Here is a 21,935-nt window from a genome sequence, read left to right as displayed (position 1 = left end):
TGAGTATCACCCTCACCCCAGCGTCAGTTCAGCAGTAAGGGCTCATTCACATGGGGGGGGATTTGTGCAGCAAAAAAATTGCAACTATTTGAATGTTTCCATCAGAAGCCACCGGTTCTGATGAAGGAAGTTTAGCCACCAAATAAAAAAAAAGCACCAAAAAAGATCAGACATCAGAGACTGAAATTCACGCAATTTAATTTCCCTGCTGCATGAAAAGATAGGACCTGACCGATGTGTGGTGCGTGATGCACTGGAGTGTCCATAGACTCCAATGGAGGATGGGGAAAAAAAAGGAAGGGGGAGGGAGTTTAGCTGCGTTCAGCACTTGGAACAGAAGACAGGTGGCTGTAGTTTAGACATAGAAGTTATGAGGAGGATTTCTACCGACCGAGGGAATTCCGAACAGCAGCATGTTTTTGTCTTGTGTGACTGGGAGAGTTTTACGCTTATGAGGCCCAAGACTTGATCGAGGAAAATCGCCCATTCGTACAATTTTTAGCGGAGTTAAGCCCTGTTTTTTTCTTACACAACTTCTGCCTGATTTTGCCGCCCATGTGAATAAGCCCTTATGCTGAGGAATCAAACATTGTGTGCTGGGGATGTTCTGCTGTATACCTCCATGCAGTATATACCTGCTGGTCAGTCCATCCAAAGCAACCCGATGGACCTCAAAAAGTTAGCTTGATGTGGCAATTAAGCCACTGACAGCAAAGAAATGGAAGTGTTTTATAAATTAGCTTAAGAACCTCCATCTTCGAAATGGCGCCTCTTACTAACGGTTGTCGCTCTCTTTGCAGAACGTAGCCGTGTCTCGTGATCCCGAGGAGGCCCTGGACACCGTCCCCGAACACTTTTAATTCGGAAAAATGAAGCAAGCTGGATTTTTATTTTTTTAACATTTTTAAATTCTATCAAGTAGGAAGCTGAGAACTAGTGCGGTCTGTGGAACCCGCAGTGTTAGAATGTGTCGTGGGGTAACCCCTTTTTAGTTGTCGCACTGTAGAGGTCACAGAGAACCGTCTGTATAAGGAAGGACACAAGCCATCCACACTTGTTGCCGATTCCTAAGGGCTGCGCCTTTTTGCACCTGGATTAGGAACGCATGTCTGGCTCAACCGCAGGTCTACAGCCCCCAAATCACAGCATCTTCAGGAGCCATGTTGTTGAGTTCGAGTTACGAGAGCCATGCTGAGGTAGGGACACTTATCCCTAATATGTTCATGTAAAAGCAGCCTAAGGTCTCCTACCCACTTGCGGTTTTGTTTTTTTTTTAAGGCGAATGTCAATTGGACTTTCTAGTGTTAAAACCGCATCGCAGGTTTGTGCTTTGCGATTTTTGTGTGATGCGTTTTTAACATTGGAAAGTCCCATTGACATTCGCGTTAAAGAAACGTAAGTGGCTAGGAGCCCAAAGGGTACGGGCACACGGAGTGGAATTGGTGCGCAGAAAATCTACACCCAACTCAGTCAAATTTCCCACCGAAAACTTCAATTGAAAGGGTGAAATTTGCTTCAGACTGCCGTAGTTTTTGGTGCAGATCGGCACAAAAATTCGTAATGTGAACACACCCTAAGGCTAGCTTCACACAGCTGTAATATGGCATTTACTGCGTGGGATTGGGTGTAGATCTTGGTTTGGATTTTCCCCAATGGAAAACTCACACCAACATCTGTGCCAAATACCCCTCCAGAATTTGCCCCTTCAATTAAAAGCGTGAAGTCTGCTGCTCAGAATCAAAATCCGCAGCACAAAATCCACAACGTGTGAACATAGCCCAAGGCTGCTTTTCCATAGCTGTAATACGGTGGTATTGTTGGGTCTGCATTATGGATGCAGATATTGTGACCCCCTTCCATCTTTTAATTTAAAGCAACCCCCCCTGGTTTCGGGACACACTTCTGCCCTGGAACAGGAGAAGGAGTATACTACCTGCAATTTTCCTCCATGGTCCCCCCCCCCCCCCCCCCCCCCAATTCACAGATTCCAGGTCCCATTTTTGGCTATACAAGTTTCCCTAATTCCCCCAGTGTACTGTTAATGTTAGACTACCAATGCATTATATCTGCTCTGTGATTGGTCAGAAGTGCTCACGTGATCAGCAATGGATAGTCTGCATTATGTAGTTAGAAAATTGCTATGGCCATCTTGGACAGCCAAAAAAAAAATAGAGAATTGAATGGGCAGGAGCAGTAGATTAACATGGCTATTTACTTCCATAACAGCACCACACTTGCCCATGGGTTGTGTCCGGTATTGCAGCTCAGGTTCACTGACACAAGTGGGACTGAGCGGCGATACACAAGCTGTGGCAGCCTAGTTTTTCTAGTTCTGGACAAGCAGAGTTAGCGGCCTGGAGTGTAGGAACAAGTGTAAGGAGTAGTATGTGGTGACCATGCTGCGTCTGTAAACCTAAGCCAAGAATGGACTGTGCCTCTCCTAATATTTTTATACTCTTTAGTTTGCGTTTCTCCAGCTTCCTTTCTGGTCTTCAGTTTTTATTAACTTTTTTTTTTTTTTTAATTTAACCTCTGGTATCTGGAGTATAATCACTGATGTTAGTGTCCTTGTGACACAAATAGTCACCTCCTTTGTAGAGGCTATAGCACAAGGCAGCCATAATTACCAGCCAGAAATGCATGGGGTGTGCTAGACGGAGACCGTTAGAAGGAATACAAGGCTTTGTAGAAAACAAGTTTTACTATAGAACATCTTAAACGAGGTTTAATATTAGAAAGCTAGACCTGGCCTAGAAATCATGTTATGTGCTGATCCTTTCCCTGCAGAAAGCACATTCAAGTACAACCAGGTCTTCAGAGTAATGAAGGAAGTGCCCTCTGGTGGCCAAGATACAGAACTGCACCTGTGTTTTAATAAATGCCCCATAAGCTCATCTGTGTGTGTCCGTTTACTGTGGTGGGAGGGAAACTGCTGAGCGCCGTGTTGTCGACTGGGAGGCGGTGGGCAGCTGGGGTCTGGGGACCGCCTGTGCATCTTCGTATTGCGTTAGCCAACACTTTGGATCCTTTTGCTGAATCTACAAACAGATGAAGGGTGTTACTTTACAAAAGGAAACTGTCCAGGGTAACACCGTTTTACATGAACTCCTTAATGATCAGGCAATATTTTATTTCATTTTTACATCATTACATTCCAAGAGCCATAACACTTAATTTTCACCAACATAGCCACATGTTGTTCTTTTTTGCAGGATGAGTTGTATTTTTTAAGTGGTACCACATTGGGGGGGGGGGGGGGGGGGGGGAAAGAGTGTGTGTTTGTGTGTCCTTTTTAAAAAAAATCTTTTCTAAACTTTAGTTATAGGGCGCCAACTTATTCTACGGCGCTTTCAAACATGGGAGAGCACAGACAACAGTTACATGTGCTATACAATCAGTTTGAAGTCAACAGGGTACGGGTGATACAAGGGAGTGAGAGGGAGATGAGGCACGGTGGAACACAGGCAGTATGGGAATTACATGTGGAGATCAGTTATTAGGAAGTAAATGGGGTGGGGCGGTAAGGAGGTGCAAGGGTAGAAGTCATATGGAATAAGCAGGATGGAAGTTGTGGGAAGGGGCAGGGGAACCAAGTCAGGAGATTTGGTCTGCTTCCCTGAAGAGGTGCATTTTTAAGCCACTTCTGAAGTTCCGTGCATCAGGAATTGTCCGGATACCTTGGGGTAGAGCGTTCCAGAGGACGGGTGCTGCTCTGGTGAAGTCTTTTAACGGTATAAATGAGATGTTTTATTCTGCTGGTGAATACAATTGTGTCAATACTAAATTTATATAGTTTTGTTTTACTTTTTTTTTTAAATTTCTTAGGGGGCGGGGCTTTATTGTAGAAAAATTGTATTTGCTTCTCTGTATTCCAAGAGCCATAGAGGTAGGTGAGGTATTTTTTGTAGGAGGAGTTGTGGTTTCCTTTGCTGCGATTTTGTGGTAACTGCGACTTTGTTTTCCATTACAAGATACCCAAAACATCAATTTTCGTATTTATATATATTTTTTTAATTGCACTTACCATGCAAAATAAATATGCTAACTTTATACTTTGGGTTGATAACTTGGAAATACTAAATTTATATACTTTAATTGGCACAATAAAGACCCTTTTTGTAAGAAAGAAAAAATAAATAAATTGTAATTTACTTCCCCACTTTCCATAGCATTTCTATTTTTTAACCATAGCAGCTAAAGGGGTGGGGGGTGCATGTTTTTTTTTTTTTGAGACAAGCTGTAGTGCCATTTTCGATCACCATTTAATGCATTTTTTAGGAGGCATATAGATTAAAACATTTTATTTTTACAGTATTTACCATGTGGGATAACTGACATAATATTTTTATAGTGTGTTATGAACAGAGCTAGAAAAAAATAAGCCTATTATAAAAGGTTTGTAGGGAATTTTAATTTTTTTCTTTTTAAAAAAAAAAACAAACATTTTTGTTCCTCCAAGGAACTTGAAAATACGATTGTTCGATCAATTCTGCACTACTTATGTGCAGTATATTAATGTGCATTTCAACGAGCAGCAATGAGATCCTGCTGGAACTAGGGTCTGATAGGCTGGCATGTCTGACAGAGACCTTACAGAGGTTTCCCAGGCAGCACCCGCTGTCAGTACCAGAATACACAGAGGTTGGAGCAGAAGCTGCTGCTCTGTCCAGTGTAGTGGCCGGCGCTTGTAACTGCAGGTGCAACTCATGCGATTTCAGCAAAACCTCAGTCTATACTTACAAGCACCGGCCTGGTGTATCCCAGCACTGGACAACAGGGTGCTGATAAGAGGAGCTACCTTATCCTGTCACCCACTTACACACCATGATTGCAGTATATAAGGGGTTAAATGGTCAGGAACTATCATCTGGGACCCGGCTTTTCTCTGCATGGTGGTCCCGTGGCAATGTTAAAATAGGCCGCCTTAGGCTAGGCTGCTGTGCTTTGAAGGTTATTACAGCAAACATCAGTACAATGTGCAACCTCTTACCTTTGAGACAAAGTCCAAGATTTTCAGTTTGGAAGTTTCTTTAAACGCCCTTGGGCCCCACCGGAATTCATACTCTGGCGGATCCGTATGCGGGATTTTAATATATTCTAAGTATCTAAAAAGACAAAATTATCTCAGCTCAGTTTTCTTGTAGGGACCCGTTATATTTTCCCTACAACATAAATGAAGGTGCTTACAATAGTCCAGTATCATATTATAGCCGTACTGTCAGTGTGTCCCATCTGCATGTGTAAGGCTATTGTTCACATCCAGTAACAGCAGCAGCTACACCAGAACCCGGACAGACCCCTGTACAGTGTAAGGGATCTGATGCACCAGTTTTTCAGTTAGTTGGTTCCACCCAATGGAAGTACAAGAGACAGCTGTAAACCCAGCCCTACCAAAAGGAGGAATGGATCCAAGTGTAGGTTTTACCACTAACTTATAATAAGACATCGAGCTGTGCCTTAGAGACCCTCTGGTCCTAGACAAACGACGGGTACACTGCTTTTGACCACCTAAACTAGACTGTATCGCTAGTCTAAAGGCCCGTTTAGACACAACGATTACACTGGTAAACAGGATTTTTGTTACAAAGAATGTAAACCGTGTTCTTAGCCAAGTCATGGGTGCCGAATTCAAAAATGAAAACAGTTTTTGCCTTAAAAGCGACCGTCTGGGCCTGAACAGACAAAGATGGCCGCACCAACCTCTCCAACTACCTGAGTCACATGTTATTATAGAATTTCAGTCTAAGGACTCACGTCCACAATCATGTTTTCACCGCGTACTACGTGAATGCTGCACGGCCGTGTGAATGGAGTCAATGGACTTCCAGTGATCCATGCACCTGTGCGTGTAGACACTGCATGTCGATGCGCACCACAACTAGCATGCTCTACTTCTCTGCGTACCACACAGCACAAGCCCTATACATTGGTCTATGCAGCGTATGCACACACTGTCCATACGCAATACATTGCAAATTGTGTGGAGTCTTCATACACAACCCTGCTATGAAACGAGCGGGTACAATTAAAAAAAAAAACAACGGTCAGACTGCGCAGGCATAAAAACTATTCATTTGTTGTCGAGTGTGAATAACAATTGTTGAGTCGTTCAGACATTCACTAACAGTGAGTGTGAATGATTTGCGAACGCAATTCTAAACGAAACTGCAAATGATTTATCTGCCTGAGCGAACTCCGCGCTTGTGCAAAAAATTCATTGCTCAGTGTAAAAGGAGCCTTAAAAACAGGACTGCTTTTGTCCATAGGTAACCAGAAATTTGCTTTTAGGGTACTTTTACAAGGGCCAAATATTGAGCCAGCTCGGGGTACTAAGCAAAAATCACTCAGGTTTATTTCAGCTCACCAAAACGATTAGTGAGAGACTTCTTGCTCAATGTAGAGAAGCTGTTATCTTTGAATGACTCCTTGTTCACATTGAATGGAGGTATGCAGCCATAAGATTTTTGGCACATTCGTCGCCATTCACTGCACGCCTATCGCTCCTGTGTGAAAGCTCAGGGGTAACAGTCATCTTAAGTAAAAGTATCCTTGAGTGGAGCCGAGTAATACCAGTCTCAGCTTACCATTTAATGAAACACTGTCACTTCTATGAATCAATGAGAGAAATCACCATCTTAAGATTGTCTGCAGTTCTTTCCGTTGCCATTAACCAGACTGTTGATTAACAAGAGAGAAACTGCAATTGCTGTGTGGTGTGATGTAAACAGCAAGGCACTCCACCCAGGCTGCTCTGAACACACCGTCCTTCAGTACGGATCACAATGCCTCCCATAACTTACTTTTGCTTTACAAATGTATCGGTCACAAGTTTTCTCACATCTCCAAAGTCTTTGTGTCGTTCCCTACAAAGTAGTGCCAATGAGTGGGAGAGTAAACACATTTACAGTGGCACAGTTAAGCACTATTCTAGGTGTCTGAACATACCCTGGATCAACGCGGAGACGTCGCAGGGTCTCCCAGATGCCGGCTGCAAAGCAAAAAACACAAAACATGCATTATATTCGGGAATTAGGATTTTGGTTACCAAGTCAGAAGCAATCAGCAACACCCATTCCATGAAGAGATGGAATGCATCTTCAGCTAACGGCATGTGTCAAAGCAGCGAGTGGTTCCTACTTATAGTATCTGATGAGACAAAACTGCTATTTTATCTGGAAAGAACGCTGAATGCTTTAGATCGGTCTCACGCGACCGGATTGGAATTGAAGATTCGGCTGTAAAACGAGGGCATTGAAAGGCATGCACTTTCTAATTTTTCTTTACACTCGTGGATACAAATTACGTATTCTGTGAGCGGAAGAAAAATCGCAGCATTCTCTATTTTACCGCTTCTGGGCTGCGGGTAACAGCGGTATCACTAAGCGATAGCGCAGGAGAAAAACAAAAAAAAGCTGTACTGCACATGACCACCTATAAGACTCCCCGATCATAAACAATACAGTAAAGGTGTACGCAGCGTCACCGGCTGGGCTCACAGCCGGAATCCGCTGCGGGCCTCCCACATGCCGGATTCAACCTGGTCATGTGAGACCGGCCTTATCCATACATCTCTTCACGGCTAGACCTGCTGCCATATCAGGAATTTGTTCTGTGCACCATCTAGAATTGAATGAAAATCGTGGAGAATTCTTTAAAAGGGTTGTCCCACTTTTAGCTGTTGTGCTGCAGGAAGCCGACAGCTCTGTACATTGCACAGTGGCTTACATTGCTACTGCAAGCCGAGTCCCATTCACTTCAGTAGGACTCAGCCTGCAGTACCAATCCAAGCCACTGTGCAGTGTATGGAGCTGTCCGCTTCCTGAAGCAAAACAGCTAGAAGTGAGACAACCCCTTTAACATGGAAAGAAAGCTTCATCAGGACGTGTCCAGGATGGTCACTGACAAGCTTATCTTTTCTCAGAAATCTGCATTGTGCCATTCCCCTTATTCCTCCTAGAAACAGAGAAAATCCAACAAAACAGCAGTCCGTAGTGCAGAGGGAGCGACAAACGGAATAATAGTAAACCAAGAATAACGGTACCTCCAACGGTTGTGCAATGGAAATGCAAGGAACCTGGAGGAAACCAATAAGGAACTGCAAAATAGTAATGAAAAACCCGGCCCGCTGGTCCCCCTTCGCCACGCTGGGTTTCCCCACTATTCTTTAGGGCAATAAATTGACAACCAGATTGAAGAGTGTCTGGTTGTCAATTTACACATTTCTAGAGCAAACAGAGCTCTGAGATGCTCCAGAATTAATGCTTCATGGGGAATACAAGCAGGCAACCTCAAGTAGAAAAACTAACACAGACATGTCAGGAGAGGCTAAGGGAATGCAGATAGGGAAAAACCGCCAGTGCTTGTCTCAACAATTCACCAGGGTAGGATCCAATCTAAATGTATTCAGAAAGCTATGTACAACGCGTTTCGTGGCGACTTTTTCAAGCACATATTAACAGTAAAAAAACACTTCTTTATATAGAAATAGTTATGGCAAGGTACAGATGGCATTTCCAGGGTAGTCATGGCGGCGTGACGCTTGTCTCACGTGACCGGGACTGTTACGTGGCCCGCGTGTCATGGTGGCGTGACGTATGTCTCACATGACCAGCGTGCTATAGCGGTCGTAATTACAAGGGGCGTTATTGCATCTGTGTCATGTGACTAGAGCCATTACTAAGGACGCCATTGCGTCATGCCATGTCATGTGACTAGCGCCAGGTCATGCCCATCACAAGTACGGCTGAGGGCCAAAAATAGGGAAGAAAATATGTGTAATGGCATCATTATATAAAACGTCATGGCGTACTAAGAATTAAGAGTAGTATAATACCATCAGTCTGGGAATGTTATTTTAGAGCTTTTAGTATAATCTTATTAGAGTTTTTGATGAAGTAGATCATCGGGATACTCATTACTAGAATTAATGGGTCATTTTTCCATCATGTAAAAAAATGACACGTGTCCCCGAAACTACGATATATATTGGACATAGTTATGATATATTAACAAAAATAATACATGTATACTTACAAAAGCTCTAAAATGACGTTCCTTGTAATTACGGCCGCTATAGCACACCGGTCATGTGAGACATACGTCACGCCACCATGACACGCGGGCCACTTGATGCATACGTCACACCGCCGTAACAATCCCGGTCGCGTGATACATAAGTCACGCCTCCGTGACAGTCCCGGTCATGTGAGACAAGTGTCACGCCGCCATGATGACCCTGGAAATGCCATCTGTGCCTTGCCATAACTGAATGTAAGTGTATTTCTATATAAAGAAGTGTTTTTTACTGTATATGTGCTTGAAAAAGTCGCCACGCAGCGACGAAACGCGTTGTACATATCTTTCTGAATACATTTATGACCTACCCTAGTGAATTGTTGAGACGAGCGCGGGCGTTTTTTTTCCCCATCTGCATTCCATTAACCGAGTGGGTCTAACCAGACCGTTGGACACCGAAGCTCTGCAGCCGACTCCATACGCCAGAGGGATTGACAAGTACTACTGTAAGATCCTTTGCGATTTTATAAGCCCACTTGGATTTGGAGGTGTTAGTGGAGCTCCTGCCCAGGGGTTCTCACTATACACCGGGTGAGTCCTACCATTAATTTCTATTCTTATACTGGTTTTATTCCAACTACTTTTCTAATGCTCCAGACTGCCCTCTGAAGCGCCTCCCATATGTATTCTCAGGAGAGGCTTAGGCCTCATGTCCACGGGCAAAAGAAGAATTAAAATCCGCAGCAGATTTTAACTCTTCTCCTGCCCGCGGATCCACACCCCATAGGGATGCATTGACCACCCGCGGGTAGATAAATACCCGCGGAGGGTCAATAAAAGGGATTTTAAAAAAAAGGGAGCATGAAAAAATCTGGACCATGCCCCATTTTCGTACGGGTCTCCCGCGGGGACGGCTCCCGCGGGCTTCTATTGAAGCCTATGGAAGCCGTCCGGATCCGCAGGAGACCTAAAATAGGAATTTAAAAGAATTTACTCATCCGGAGCGGGCGGGAAAGGTCTTCTCTTCCTCACGGCCGGATCTTTCTTGCTTCGGCTCGGCGGATGTGCCCGGCGCATGCGTGCGGCACATCGGCGACGTGCCGCTGGCGTGACGAGTTCATCCGCCGGCCGAAAAAGAAGATCCGGCCGTGAGGAAGAGAAGACTTTCCCCGCCCGCTCCGGATGAGTAAATTCTTTTAAATTCCTATTTTCAGCGCTCATGTCCGCGGGGCAGGAGGGACCCGCTGCAGATTCTCCATGTAGAATCCGTAGCGGGCCTGATTTTCTCCGTGGACATGAGGCCTTAGGCCTCATGTCCACGGGCAAAATATGATTTAGGATCCGTAGCGGATGTCCCGCATGCGGATCCGCATCCCATAGGGATGCATTGACCACCCGCGGGTAGATAAATACCCGCGGATGGTCAATAAAAGGGATTTTTTTAAAAATGGAGCATGAAAAAATCTGGACCATGCTCCATTTTCATGCGGGTCTCCCGCGGGCTTCTATTGAAGCCTATGGAAGCCGTCCGGATCCGCGGGAGACCTAAAATAGGAATTTAAAAGTATTTACCCATCCGGAGCGGACCGGGAAGGTCTTCTATTCCTCACGGCCGGATCTTTCTTGCTTCGGCTCGGCGGATGTGCCCGGCGCATGCACGCGGCACGTCGACGACGTGCTGGCGGCGTGACGAATTCATCCGCCGGCCGAAAAAGAAGATCCGGCCGTGAGGAACAGCAGACCTTCCCCGTCCGCTACGGATAGGTAAATTCTTTTAAATTCTTCTTTTCAGCGCTCATGTCCTCGGGGCAGGAGGGACCCGCTGCAGATTCTACATGTAGAATCTGCAGCGGATCTGATTTTCCCCGTGGACATGAGGCCTTAGGGCTCATGTCCACGGGCAAAAGAAGAATTAAAATCCGCAGCAGATTTTAACTCTTCTCCTGCCCGCGGATCCGCACCCCATAGGGATGCATTGACCACCTGCGGGTAGATAAATACCCGCGGATCGTCAATAAAAGTGATTTAAAAAAAAAAAATGGAGCATGAAAAAATCTGGACCATGCTCCATTTTCGTGCGGGTCTCCCGCGGGGACAGCTCCCGCGGTCTTCTATTGAAGCCTATGGAAGCCGTCCGGATCCGCGGGAGACAAAAATCAGATTTTACTCACACGCTCCGGTTCTTCTCTTCGCCGCGGCGCCATCTTCTCTCTGTCGCGGCCGGATCTTTTTTCTTCGGTCAGGCGCATGCGCGGGCACGTCACCGACGTCATCATGCGCATCCGCCGGGCCGAAGAAAGAAGATCCGGCCGCGACGCAGAGAAGATGGCGCCGCAGCGAAGGAAGTATCCGGAGCGGGCAAGAGGTAAGTTTATGCTTATTTATTGTTATTTTCAGCGCTCATGTCCGCGGGGCAGGAGGGACCCGCTCCGGATTCTCCATGGAGAATCCAGAGCGGCCTGATTTTCCCCGTGGACATGAGGCCTAAGGGTCCTCTTTAACCCCCTTAGGTGACCAAGTTTTTTTTTCCCTGCCCCCTTCGTTGATGTTGCATCGCTGTATGAAGGCTTGTTTTTTTGCGGGACAAGTTGTATTTTTTAAATGGTACTACTTAAAATACTGTATAATGTACTAAAAAAAAAAAAAAAAAAACTTTGAAAAAAAATTCAAATCTTTGAAAGTGGAGTAAAATGAAAAAAAAACCCCAAAACGAAATTCAGACATCTTTCAGTGCATCTTGTTTCTACGGCGCACAAACTGCAACAAAAATGACATAACTTCATTCTATGGGTCAGTACGATTACTCAGATATCAAACTTAGTTTTTCTTGCTGCACACCTTTTTTTTTTCTTTAAAGACATTAAATTTTTAAAAATTATTTTCTGCTGCATCTTCTGCACGCAATAACTTATTTTTCCGTCGATGTGGTTGTGCGAGGGCTCTTTTTTTACAGGACGTCCTGTAGTTTGCGTTGATACCATTTTGGAATACATCCGACTTTTTGATCACTAAAAGCGCATTTCTGGTGTTTTGTTTTTTCGGACGACGTTCACCGTGTGGGGTAAATAATGTGTTACTTTGATAGAGCAAACTTTCATGGATGCAGCGATACCAAATATGTATTTTTGTTTTATGATTTAGATTTTATTATAAATATGTCTAAGGGTTTTTGTTTTTTTTTTACTATTAGTAAAAATTGTTCTTATTTTTACTTTTTTTTTTTTTTAGTCCCCAGAGGGGCCAACACTTGCAGTCATTTGATTGCTCCAGCAGTAGGATGTAATGTGCTATGGCAGTCTATGAAGCCACCCTATAAGGTTTGGCTTGATAGGCATTTTGCGCGGCTCCCTGAGATCTCAGAATTGACAGCGGGATTTAAAAGGGTTAACAGCCCCGATGAGCTGCGCAGGTTCTCGGGGCTGTTGCCGCCAGGTGTTGGCTGTAAGAAACAGCTAGCACTCACGGTGTATGACGAGAGATCATCCCGTGATCTCTCCTTATACATAGGCCGCCGATACAGGCCGTCAAAAGATGTATCTGCGGTCATGAAGGAGTTGAGGGCAGCATATTCTGACATGTTCTCTATTCAACCAAACAGCACAATAATGTGAACCAATGTCAGGACATGGAAGGGACTGTGGAAATCAGAAGATGCAGACATATTGGAGCATTCAAGGAAAAGCACCTTACCCTCTTTGGCACTGTTTCCCTTCATGAAGATAAGGCTCAAAATTACTGTAAGCAGGCCCAGTTTTGCTGTACTGTCATCCCTGAAATAAGAGGGTAATGGTTGTGTCAATTCATTTACTTCCACCTGAGAAGAACTTGAGAAACGCTCTTTTACGAGGCTCTAAAATAACGCACTTAAAAGGGGGGTTCCAGTGAGAATACTACGGCTGACCTATTCTCAGGATAGGTCATCAATAGTTGATCGGCTGGGGTGTGTCACTTGGGCCCCCGACTAATCAGCTGAGCGGGCGCATGTTGTCAGCGTCGCAAATACAGAGGTCAGAGTGGAAACCTGTGTAGTGGCCGGCACTTGTAACTGCAAAAACGGCTCTCCTTGAAATCAAAATGAGCTATGCCTGCAGTTATAGGCGCCGGCCACAATACAGAGGTCGGCGCGGAGGCTTCTGCTTTGACCTCTGTGCATTAGTGGACACTAATGAGAAATCTGTACTGAATGTTAATTCTGCTCCAGATTTTTCTCACACCATGTGGATTGGATTTGTTAAAGTCATGGAACTGGAAATCATGTTTGTTTTTTTTTTACAAGCCCAAAAAGCAGAGACACACAAACACGCCATAAAGTATGTGTGAAGGTACCCTAAAGGGAATGAATCACTCCTTTTCCAACCCACTACATCACGGCTTTCTACTTCCCAAAGTTTCTTCAAATAGCTCTTACACTTTCATTCCATCTCCTTCCAGGCGGTCCAATGTATTTACAAGGATGTAAATGTGGTTCTTTGTGTCGATTTCCTCCAGCTGAAAACCAAAAACCTGCAAGAAAAAAAAATAAATGTTTTAATACTTGCACCAAGAAGGTTTTCATCATTTAAGCTTACACCGTGTACTTACGTCTCGCAATGCCTTCTTAGCACGGATAAATATTTCAAGGAAAACATCTTTGTACTCTTTCACCACGTGCTTTATAAGATCTGCATATAAAATATATATATGTAAAATACGCACACGCACACTTCCCGGATCCCGAGGCAAAACCTCGACGAATACACAACGAAATCTGCACGTTATACAACAATATTGACATCTGCAGAGAAAATTCGACAAATCTACAGAAGTACAGACAGAAAATCTGAATCATGCGCTCAATTCCACATTGATTTTTCTCTGCTACATGTGGATGGGATTTGTATTGTGCTGTAAATTACTGCAGATTTTCAGGGCAGAATCCACAGCAATTCCGCAATGTGACCTCCCGCTAAGGCTGCCTTCTCACAAACGTAAAAAAAAACAAAAAAAACAAAAAACACGTGAGGTTTGTACGTTGCGAGATGCACAAATATGAACCCTATTAGCGATGTTTTCCTCCATAGCACCGCAATGCTATGCAGGAAACATAGCAGCATTTTTTATCTAGCGCCCATTGTTTTCAATGGGACCAGCAGCAGCATTGTGAGGTCTCCTAATGAAAGCAATAGGGGAAACTCCACAATCCTCCGCCACGGCTGTCAGCCACGACAGAGGATTGCTTCTTCTGAAAAGTGATGTAAAGCTGTTTTGATATAAAAACACCTCGCTCCCTCGGGGAAGTCACATGGTGGGGAGCACGATATGGGGCTGCGATTCACGGCCCCATATCGGGCTCGCAAGTGAGAAGTTAGCCTAGTGGCCTATTCACACAGCCGTATATTTATTTTGTCTGCTTTCTGTGTATTCCTATGAGACGGTCAATTTTTCACAGACCAACAGTCCATGTAAGGAAGAAAAGAAATAATCACTGCATGAGCTATTCTCATCTGCTTCCACTAAACTCCAGATTTCCACAAGCAATTCCATTGCTGTGCAAGTGTGCAGTATTTGTGCCCCACGCGGAAGGAGCCTAAATGCAGCTTCTTCCCACTAGCACTGCACACCTTAGATGGATTTTGAGAGGGATTCTAAAAGAACAGCAGGGGGCGCCAGTAAGACAATATTTGGGATGATCGGCACTGGCTTCCCTGGTTCCATTACGTGGCAGTCAGTGGCGCTGGGAGTCTGGAAGAATAATGAACTCTACAAAATGCTACAAGTGTTTGAAGCCAAACATCCCACAAGAAATTGAGAAATTAAGACACCCCTTTCTCATATCATTATATTACTATACCTGCACGCTTAATAGGCAGTTTCTTCTGGTCCCTGATCAGCAGGTACTGGACTAGCTCTCCAACCTACAAGGACAGAATGGATATTTTAGCCTACTGTACCAACCATACATTATTAAATATGACAATAAGCCCCTTCAGAAGTCCTACAAAGGGCAATTCTATATACACTTTATAAATTACCTCTTCAAAAAGCTGATCCCCAGCACAAACATCCCCTTTGCCCAACATCTATAACCTACACAGACTCCAATCTACATAGAGAAAGAGGATATCCTAGTGGCCCATGCCTTTTATTAGATCAATCATTGAAGGGAAACTGTCAGTGGATTTGAGTGCAACAAACTGCTTACAGAGCTAGACAGGTCTTGTGGAGTTTGCCTAGAGCCCACCAGAAAAATTTATTTTGGGGGCCCACCCTACAGGTACAGTACAATATCTGATTCAGGGCCCAGTCTCCACCGTAGTATATGGAGAATGCACTGGGCCAGAATGGGTGGACTCCTGTTCTCCGGATAGGTGCAGATCCGAGACATGGCATCCCATAGAAAAACAGAGATCACAGGTAATGGCCACAGCATGGCCAAAAAGTGCACCGATACACAATTTTATTGCAAAATGTAAGTTTTTTAATGCACAATTTTGCAGGTGAACCACAGTTTTACCCACAAGATCACATGCCCATGAGCAGTCAGCTTGGAAGCAATTTTGATTTGCAATAAAACTACATGCCTGCGTGTTTTTTTGTGTCATAACACTATTTGCAAGGCTCATTGCAGACCGCAACCTGTGGAGAAAACTACAACGTTCTGCAGGGACCCGAAGCAGCTGTCTTGTGGGTTGGGGTAGCCTTCTAGCATCCTGCGATGCTATCCATGAGTAATTAGTAGTAGAACACAGTTTGTATGTAAATCGCCATAAATTGCACTCTCGAGCAAAAAGGTGTCACTTTTACCACAATTTCATCTCCGCTTTTCAAATGCCATAACTTTATTTTTCCGTTGACACGGACATATGGGGGCTTGTTTTTTGCGTGAGTTTTTTTTGCTTTACATGATAAATAACGTGTTCAGTTAATAGGTCACTATGGACACAATGATAACAAATGTGGGTTTTTTCTTACATTATTTTTTTTTATATATATAAATAGGGCAAACGTATGAAAAAAGGCTTTTTTTCCTTTGTTTTTTTTAACTCTTTATGTCCCTGAAGGGGACCTGAACCATAGCAGCGATAAGTCATTGCAGAACTTCTTACTGCAATGCCTTATCGCTTCTAATAGCGATCATAGACAATAGCAAGCCAGGACGCCAGTATCTGGCATCCTGTTGTCATGGTAACCCATCGGCTCACTGCAATTACATCACGGCGGTCCGATGACGTCACAGAGGGAGCGCCCTCCCTCCGTGAACGCTGGTGTGATCTACATATGCAGCATTTAGGGGGTTAACAGCGGGGGTTGCTGTCCTTATATTGCCCCGTTGTTGCAGTGGGCGTCTGGCTTTCGGTAACAGACGGCTCTCACTGCAGGATGGTGCAAGATCAGCTTTTGATGGCACGCCATCCACAGGGCGAAAGTTTACGTCCTGTTGCGTTAAGTATTCTGCAGCCAGGACGTAGACTTACGGCCTGAGACTTTAAGGGGTTAAACTATAATGTAAAAAAATATATATATATCTCCGACAACCTCTTAAAAGCATTAAAAAACCAATAACCACATGTAACATATGCACTATAGCTTTATTTGATTAGTCCTCTGATGAGACACGCTGGGAACACAAACCTTCAGGTTCACTTGCTCAGTTGAGTGTTTCTCCAAATTCCTCTGCGCCTGTGATAGTGTCTGTGTTTGAGTGAATGGAATATCTTCCTCCAGATCAGCATCTCTGCCCTGCACAAAACACAACACTCCATTGCATTAAAGGGGTTGTCTCGCGAAAGCAAGTGGGGTTATACACTTCTGTATGGCCATATTAATGCACTTTGTAATGTACATCGTGCATTAAATATGAGCCATACAGAAGTTATTCACTTACCTGCTCCGTTGCTAGCGTCCTCGTCGCCATGGTTCCGTCTAATTTCGGGGTCTTCTTGCTTTTTTAGACGCGCTTGCGCAGATGGGTCTTCTCCCTTCGGCTCTGCTCGGCAGCATTGGCGTTTTGGCTCCACCCCCTTGTACGCATCATCGCGTAGCTCCACCCCCGTCACATGCCGATTCCAGCCAATCAGGAGGCTGGAACCGGCACACGTCATGGGGCGGATGCTGCCGAGCAGAGCCGAAGGGAGAAAACCCATCTGCGCAAGCGCGTCTAAAAAAGCAAGAAGACCCCGAAATTAGACGGCACCATGGCGACGGGGACGCTAGCAACGGAGCAGGTAAGTGAATAACTTCTGTATGGCTCATATTTATTGCACGATGTATATTACAAAGTGCATTAATATGGCCATACAGAAGTGCTTAACCCCACTTGATTCCGCGAAACAACCACTTTAAGTCCACACCCCTTCAGACATCAGCGCTAAAGCCCAGAGGCGTTCGTCCATTATGGGATCATTATCCGAACCCCAGGGATTAACCAAGTGAAGTACTGACACTTCTGGGGAGATTTATCAAGACTGTCGCAGATTTTAGCCTTACAATCTGACAGGTTGCTATGGACAACTGCGCAATTATTCCTTTTACTGGGTTTGATAAATCTCCCTGTGTGTTTTGGAAGAATGATGGCATCATAGGGCAATCCAAGAAGAACCGGGCCCAATGCAGGTAGACCTAAAAACAGAGAAGATGTACGGCAGCCAACACCAAGGAGGACACAGGCTTCATGTCTCATAGTGGTGGCTGCAGTGGATTGATTTGCGGTGCGGTATAAACAGCCAAGGAAGGGTTTCACCAAAGGCTGCTCTGAGCGCACCGGACAGACATTTCTACGGCACACAGGGATTCACACTAACACCACAGCTGACAGCATACATCCAACAATCACACCTCCGATGCCTCGCTTCTACCTGGGAGACAGAGGGCTGAATAGATTGGACATGGTGGAGTTTACATTATTTTTTCTGTGTGTCTTGTGACACGCCTGAGGAAGTCGGCCGGCGCCTGTACCGATATGTTTAAGTTCACATACACACTAAAAATTACACTGCTGAACCGTCCAACAAATCTTGCAAGTGTTAAGTTTTTTTTTTTGGGGGGGGGGGGGGGGGGGGGGGTTAAAGTGGAGGGGAAACAAATAAAAAACAAGGGGTTAACACTCCACACTTAGGGCCAATGCCCATGGACGGATTTCTGCCGCGTTTTATGCGGCGTAAATCAGCGACGTTGTCCCGCAGCTATTAGGCTCTATTGAACCTAATAACTCAATGTTCACACTGCGGGATTCCACCACGAAATTCCGCAGCGTGAAAGAAACCGAGGCATGCTTTATTTGCCGTGGGAATTAGCGCGGCTGGCTTCTATTGTAGTCAATGGAAGTCGGACGGCACGCTATACTTCCGCTGTAGCACAGTGGATGCATCGCGTCCTCGCACACCTCAGGCTGCGTCATCTGGCACTGTTGGCGCGTCATGCGATGTACGGCACATGGCAGAGAGGGCCGCGTACAGCGGATCTGGAGTGGCGAGTAGGGGGGGGGGGGGGCGCCGTGACGGACTCTGCTGCGATATTCCGCTGACAGAGACCTACACGGCCGTAGGCATGAGGCCTTATATTGTATTGTCCTTTGTTGCAAAATTTCAGTACACATTATTAAACACTCACACAATATGTGAACTCCCCCTTAGGCCGGGCTCACATGAGGGGGTAGTCAAATACTGCATAAATAACACACACTGTCATGCGCAGTCTGACTCATTTCATTATTTTTCCTGCTCTATCGCATAGCGACATTGCCTATAAACAATCGCACATACGCAGAGTAATTGCGTATGTACAGCATGTATTACGCATCCATAGAAAACAATAGGGTTCTACTGCATGTAATATGCAGCAAAATAAAACATGCTGCGTTTTTTTTTTTGTTTTTTACAAGCGCATTATACGCAAGTGTGATTGGATCAATGAAAATCAATGTACTTTCATTGACTCCATTCACAGCGTACTGTAAAGCCTTACACTTGCTTGAGCCTGCCCTCATCATGTGTAGACCCTGCGGGACAGCTCTAGTCAGTGGAGGAGTAACGGACATATCTTACTACAAAGTCATGTTTGCCTACATTCGTGCTGCGGTATTCTGCTCTCCTGTTTCATCACATGACTGAAAGGATTGGCGCCTGACGGACCTCATTGATTAGGTTAGCTATTGGGCTTCCATCCTGCTGCCTGCCATTAATCTGCACGAAATGATGCAGGATGCTGCGCTATTTTGTGAACAGTCAAATATACGCTTTTTTGTTTTCAAAATATTACATTTGATCATAACCCACAACTCTTACCTGAGTAGATTCCCGGTAAAGACTAGGCCGGCCTCTCCTCCTCTGCGCCATGGCTGCTGGACCTGCAACATCACACAAGCTCACTTTAAAGTAAAGCAGCAGATGAATGGTCAAAGGAAGTTTCCTCAAAAGTTTTAAGAAAGTTTCCAACAAGTCTGGGCAGTACGTCCACTAATACAACTTCCCCAGGGCCGTCCGCTGCCTTCCACACCAGATCTAACCAGCAACATACCCATCTAATTCGACACTCAGAAGCCTATGGGGGCGGCAGCAGCCCAATAGTTGGGGGAATCACAAGCATATCCGAGAAAAGCCTGTATGGAATGAGAGGATATCAACACGGGCAATTTCCTCGCACGAGTTCTTTTCTGTTACGACACGAGAAAAGAGAGGGATACATATCCAAATCCTCCTCCCTGCAGTTGTATAGCGAGGGGCTTGAAACCCCCACTACAGTGATCGGGGGGATTACCAGTATTTGCCACCTACTGTATGCTGTAGATAGACGTCAAAAGCTTCTGTGGGATTACCCCTTTAAAAAAAAAAGGGGGCAACAGTTGCAGAAGACCCGTTTTATGTACCGTATTAGGAAATTCTGGAGGGTCCCAGTGTAGGACCCTCCACTATTATCCATCTGTGACTGGAGGACCCGGCCTGTCCCGGCATTACACATACACCCTAGTAATGCCCATTAGCGATTGGTTTTCCCTCTGGAGGCGCTGTAGGTAAATGTAACAGGTGCCAGGTCCCCGTCCTATCGCCAATACCGGGAGCCGCAGCAGTAAGGCTGGGTTCACACGGGGGGTATTCCCGGCAGAAATCCCGCGGTTTGGCCGGGACAACCGCCGCGGAAAAACCCGCGGCGGCTTTGAAGCGGCCCGGCCGCTCGCTCTTCCACTGCGGCCGGCGCTCCCATAGAGGAGAGCGCAGCTGCAGCGGAAAGAGAAAAAGAATGGACATGCTGCATATTCTGGAACCGCGGCTGCGGCAGCCGCGGTTTCAGCCTGACTTACCGCAGCGGATTGGCCGTCCCGTGTGGACGAGATTTCTGAGAAATCTCGTCCACATGGCTGGCTAACCCCGAGATTAGCGGCTGCAGGCAGATTTGCCGCGGCGAAATTCCACGCGGAATTTCCGCGGCAAATCCGCCCTGTGTGAACCCAGCTTTAGGGTATTGCGGAAGAACCCTTCTGAATAAAAAGGGGGCACACTCTTCAGCGAGAAAGCCCCTTGCTGGTAGACGGTGGCCGTCTTAGGCCTGTGTCACCCAGGCGCAAAAGGCCGGGCACACAACCGCAACGTGGGTCACACAGCATTTTACCGTTGTGGAGCCAGCAGTGACCTGGCGTACTGCCGCATATGGCAGCCAAATTGTACTGCGCATGACGTCACACACCTCCACCTGTTCGCTTCTATATTTCCCGTACCGTCGTTTCCCAACGGCGTGTATACTCGCCACCCATACGCAATGAAACTGCGTATATACGCGTCCACGGAGAACAAAAAGCTCCATCATGCGTATACACGCAGCAAAATAGAACACACTGCCATTATTATTGCGCTTGTGTATTACGCAATTCCAACACAAACCGCGTAAAGTGTAATCATTTGCCTGCGGATTACCGTGCGTCACACGGGCGTACAGCGCCGACATCAGACGCGGTAATCCTATACCTGTGAGAGCCCGGCCAAACATGCAGAGGCGCGTGCAAAAGCGCAATGTCCCTATGCGTAAATACACGGCGCGCGTGTAACTGTGCATACAACTGCGTGACACCAGCAAGTACAACATTGGTCCGAGAAACCCCCGACCGATATCACCCTCTTAAACCTGTACAAGTTGCCTTATAGATAAGATGGCGCCAATGTCAGTGCAGTCGCCGCAAACAATTTACAGCAGTTGCTATGGGCAACAACGCTAGTTTTAGTTCAGGACTCCAACATGTCCATCATGGGCAGAAGCGTTGGTGATTTACAAACTATATCTGCTGTGAAACTACATTTCCCAGCATGCCCTGCACACACTCGCCGTAGAAGAATGCCGGGAGTTGTAGTTTCATATATTAGATCGACTATTGGGGTCAAAGTATACAATACATTCGTAAAATGACTGAAGAGAAATGAATAGAAACCGTTAAAAAAAACCAAGCGCTCAGCACGAACAGTTGTCACGCCGTTACCTGCTGCTGCTACCGGCACGGAGACAAACCGAAACTACATCACCGACTCCATAACAAGCAGGCGCCGCCCCTTCCTCGCGACGCTTAAGACCACGTGACAATCCTACTAGGCGGGAAAAAGGACCGCAGCTGATTGGCTGTTGGCGCCCCGCGCGGTTCCTGAGGAGATTTTTGGTGCATGGACGTGAAATAGATAGAAATATGTGTCAGTGCAGTGCAGGAGCTCTCTGGCTGCATTACCTGTTTGGAACTACAGCACTCAGCATGCCCTGATTGTGTAATGTGATCGGGGTATGCTGGGAGTTGTTGTCCGTTCATGTGTATGACCCCATTCAAAAGCGCGTATTGCGCTCGCCCGTGTGAAGTTAACCGTAGTGTTTTAAACCTTATTATTAGAGAGCATGGTTCTCCAAAAATGGAATAATTCCAATGTTCTTGGGCAGAAGCGTACATAGAAAATAAATTGGAAGCGCTATCG

The 21,935-nt window shown here is 45.6% G+C and overlaps 2 protein-coding genes and 1 non-coding gene across 6 annotated transcripts in view; 1 reads left to right on the top strand and 2 right to left on the bottom strand.

Moving 5' to 3' along the window:
- Window positions 1–2,894, top strand: part of PFKFB1 (6-phosphofructo-2-kinase/fructose-2,6-biphosphatase 1) — a 74,730-nt gene extending 71,836 nt beyond the window's left edge. For all 4 annotated transcript variants that reach the window (XM_066580654.1, XM_066580655.1, XM_066580653.1 and 1 more), the window contains exon 14: window positions 801–2,894. In XM_066580654.1, the coding sequence (XP_066436751.1) occupies window positions 801–860 (60 nt within the window). In that variant the 3' untranslated portion in view covers window positions 861–2,894. The remainder of the gene's footprint in view (window positions 1–800) is intronic.
- Window positions 2,706–21,535, bottom strand: LOC136580251 (non-structural maintenance of chromosomes element 3 homolog). Its single transcript, XM_066580656.1, has 11 exons — window positions 21,458–21,535; window positions 19,278–19,339; window positions 16,627–16,734; window positions 14,846–14,909; window positions 13,597–13,676; window positions 13,424–13,518; window positions 12,706–12,785; window positions 6,946–6,988; window positions 6,801–6,863; window positions 4,991–5,105; window positions 2,706–3,038 (listed from the first exon to the last, which is right to left on the bottom strand). Exons 2-11 carry the CDS (start codon window positions 19,326–19,328, stop codon window positions 2,910–2,912), a joined length of 828 nt encoding a protein of 275 aa, XP_066436753.1. The 5' UTR covers window positions 19,329–19,339; window positions 21,458–21,535; the 3' UTR covers window positions 2,706–2,909.
- On the bottom strand, window positions 17,627–17,758 carry LOC136581194 (small nucleolar RNA SNORA11). The gene has a single exon (XR_010787066.1). It is a non-coding gene; the product is annotated as a small nucleolar RNA SNORA11 (small nucleolar RNA).
- Window positions 21,536–21,935: the final 400 nt, after the last annotated feature.

This window comes from Eleutherodactylus coqui, chromosome 10 (genome assembly GCF_035609145.1).
Source record: "Eleutherodactylus coqui strain aEleCoq1 chromosome 10, aEleCoq1.hap1, whole genome shotgun sequence".
In the NCBI taxonomy this organism is placed as follows: domain Eukaryota; kingdom Metazoa; phylum Chordata; class Amphibia; order Anura; family Eleutherodactylidae; genus Eleutherodactylus; species Eleutherodactylus coqui.
This window is presented reverse-complemented; position numbering and strand designations above follow the sequence as displayed.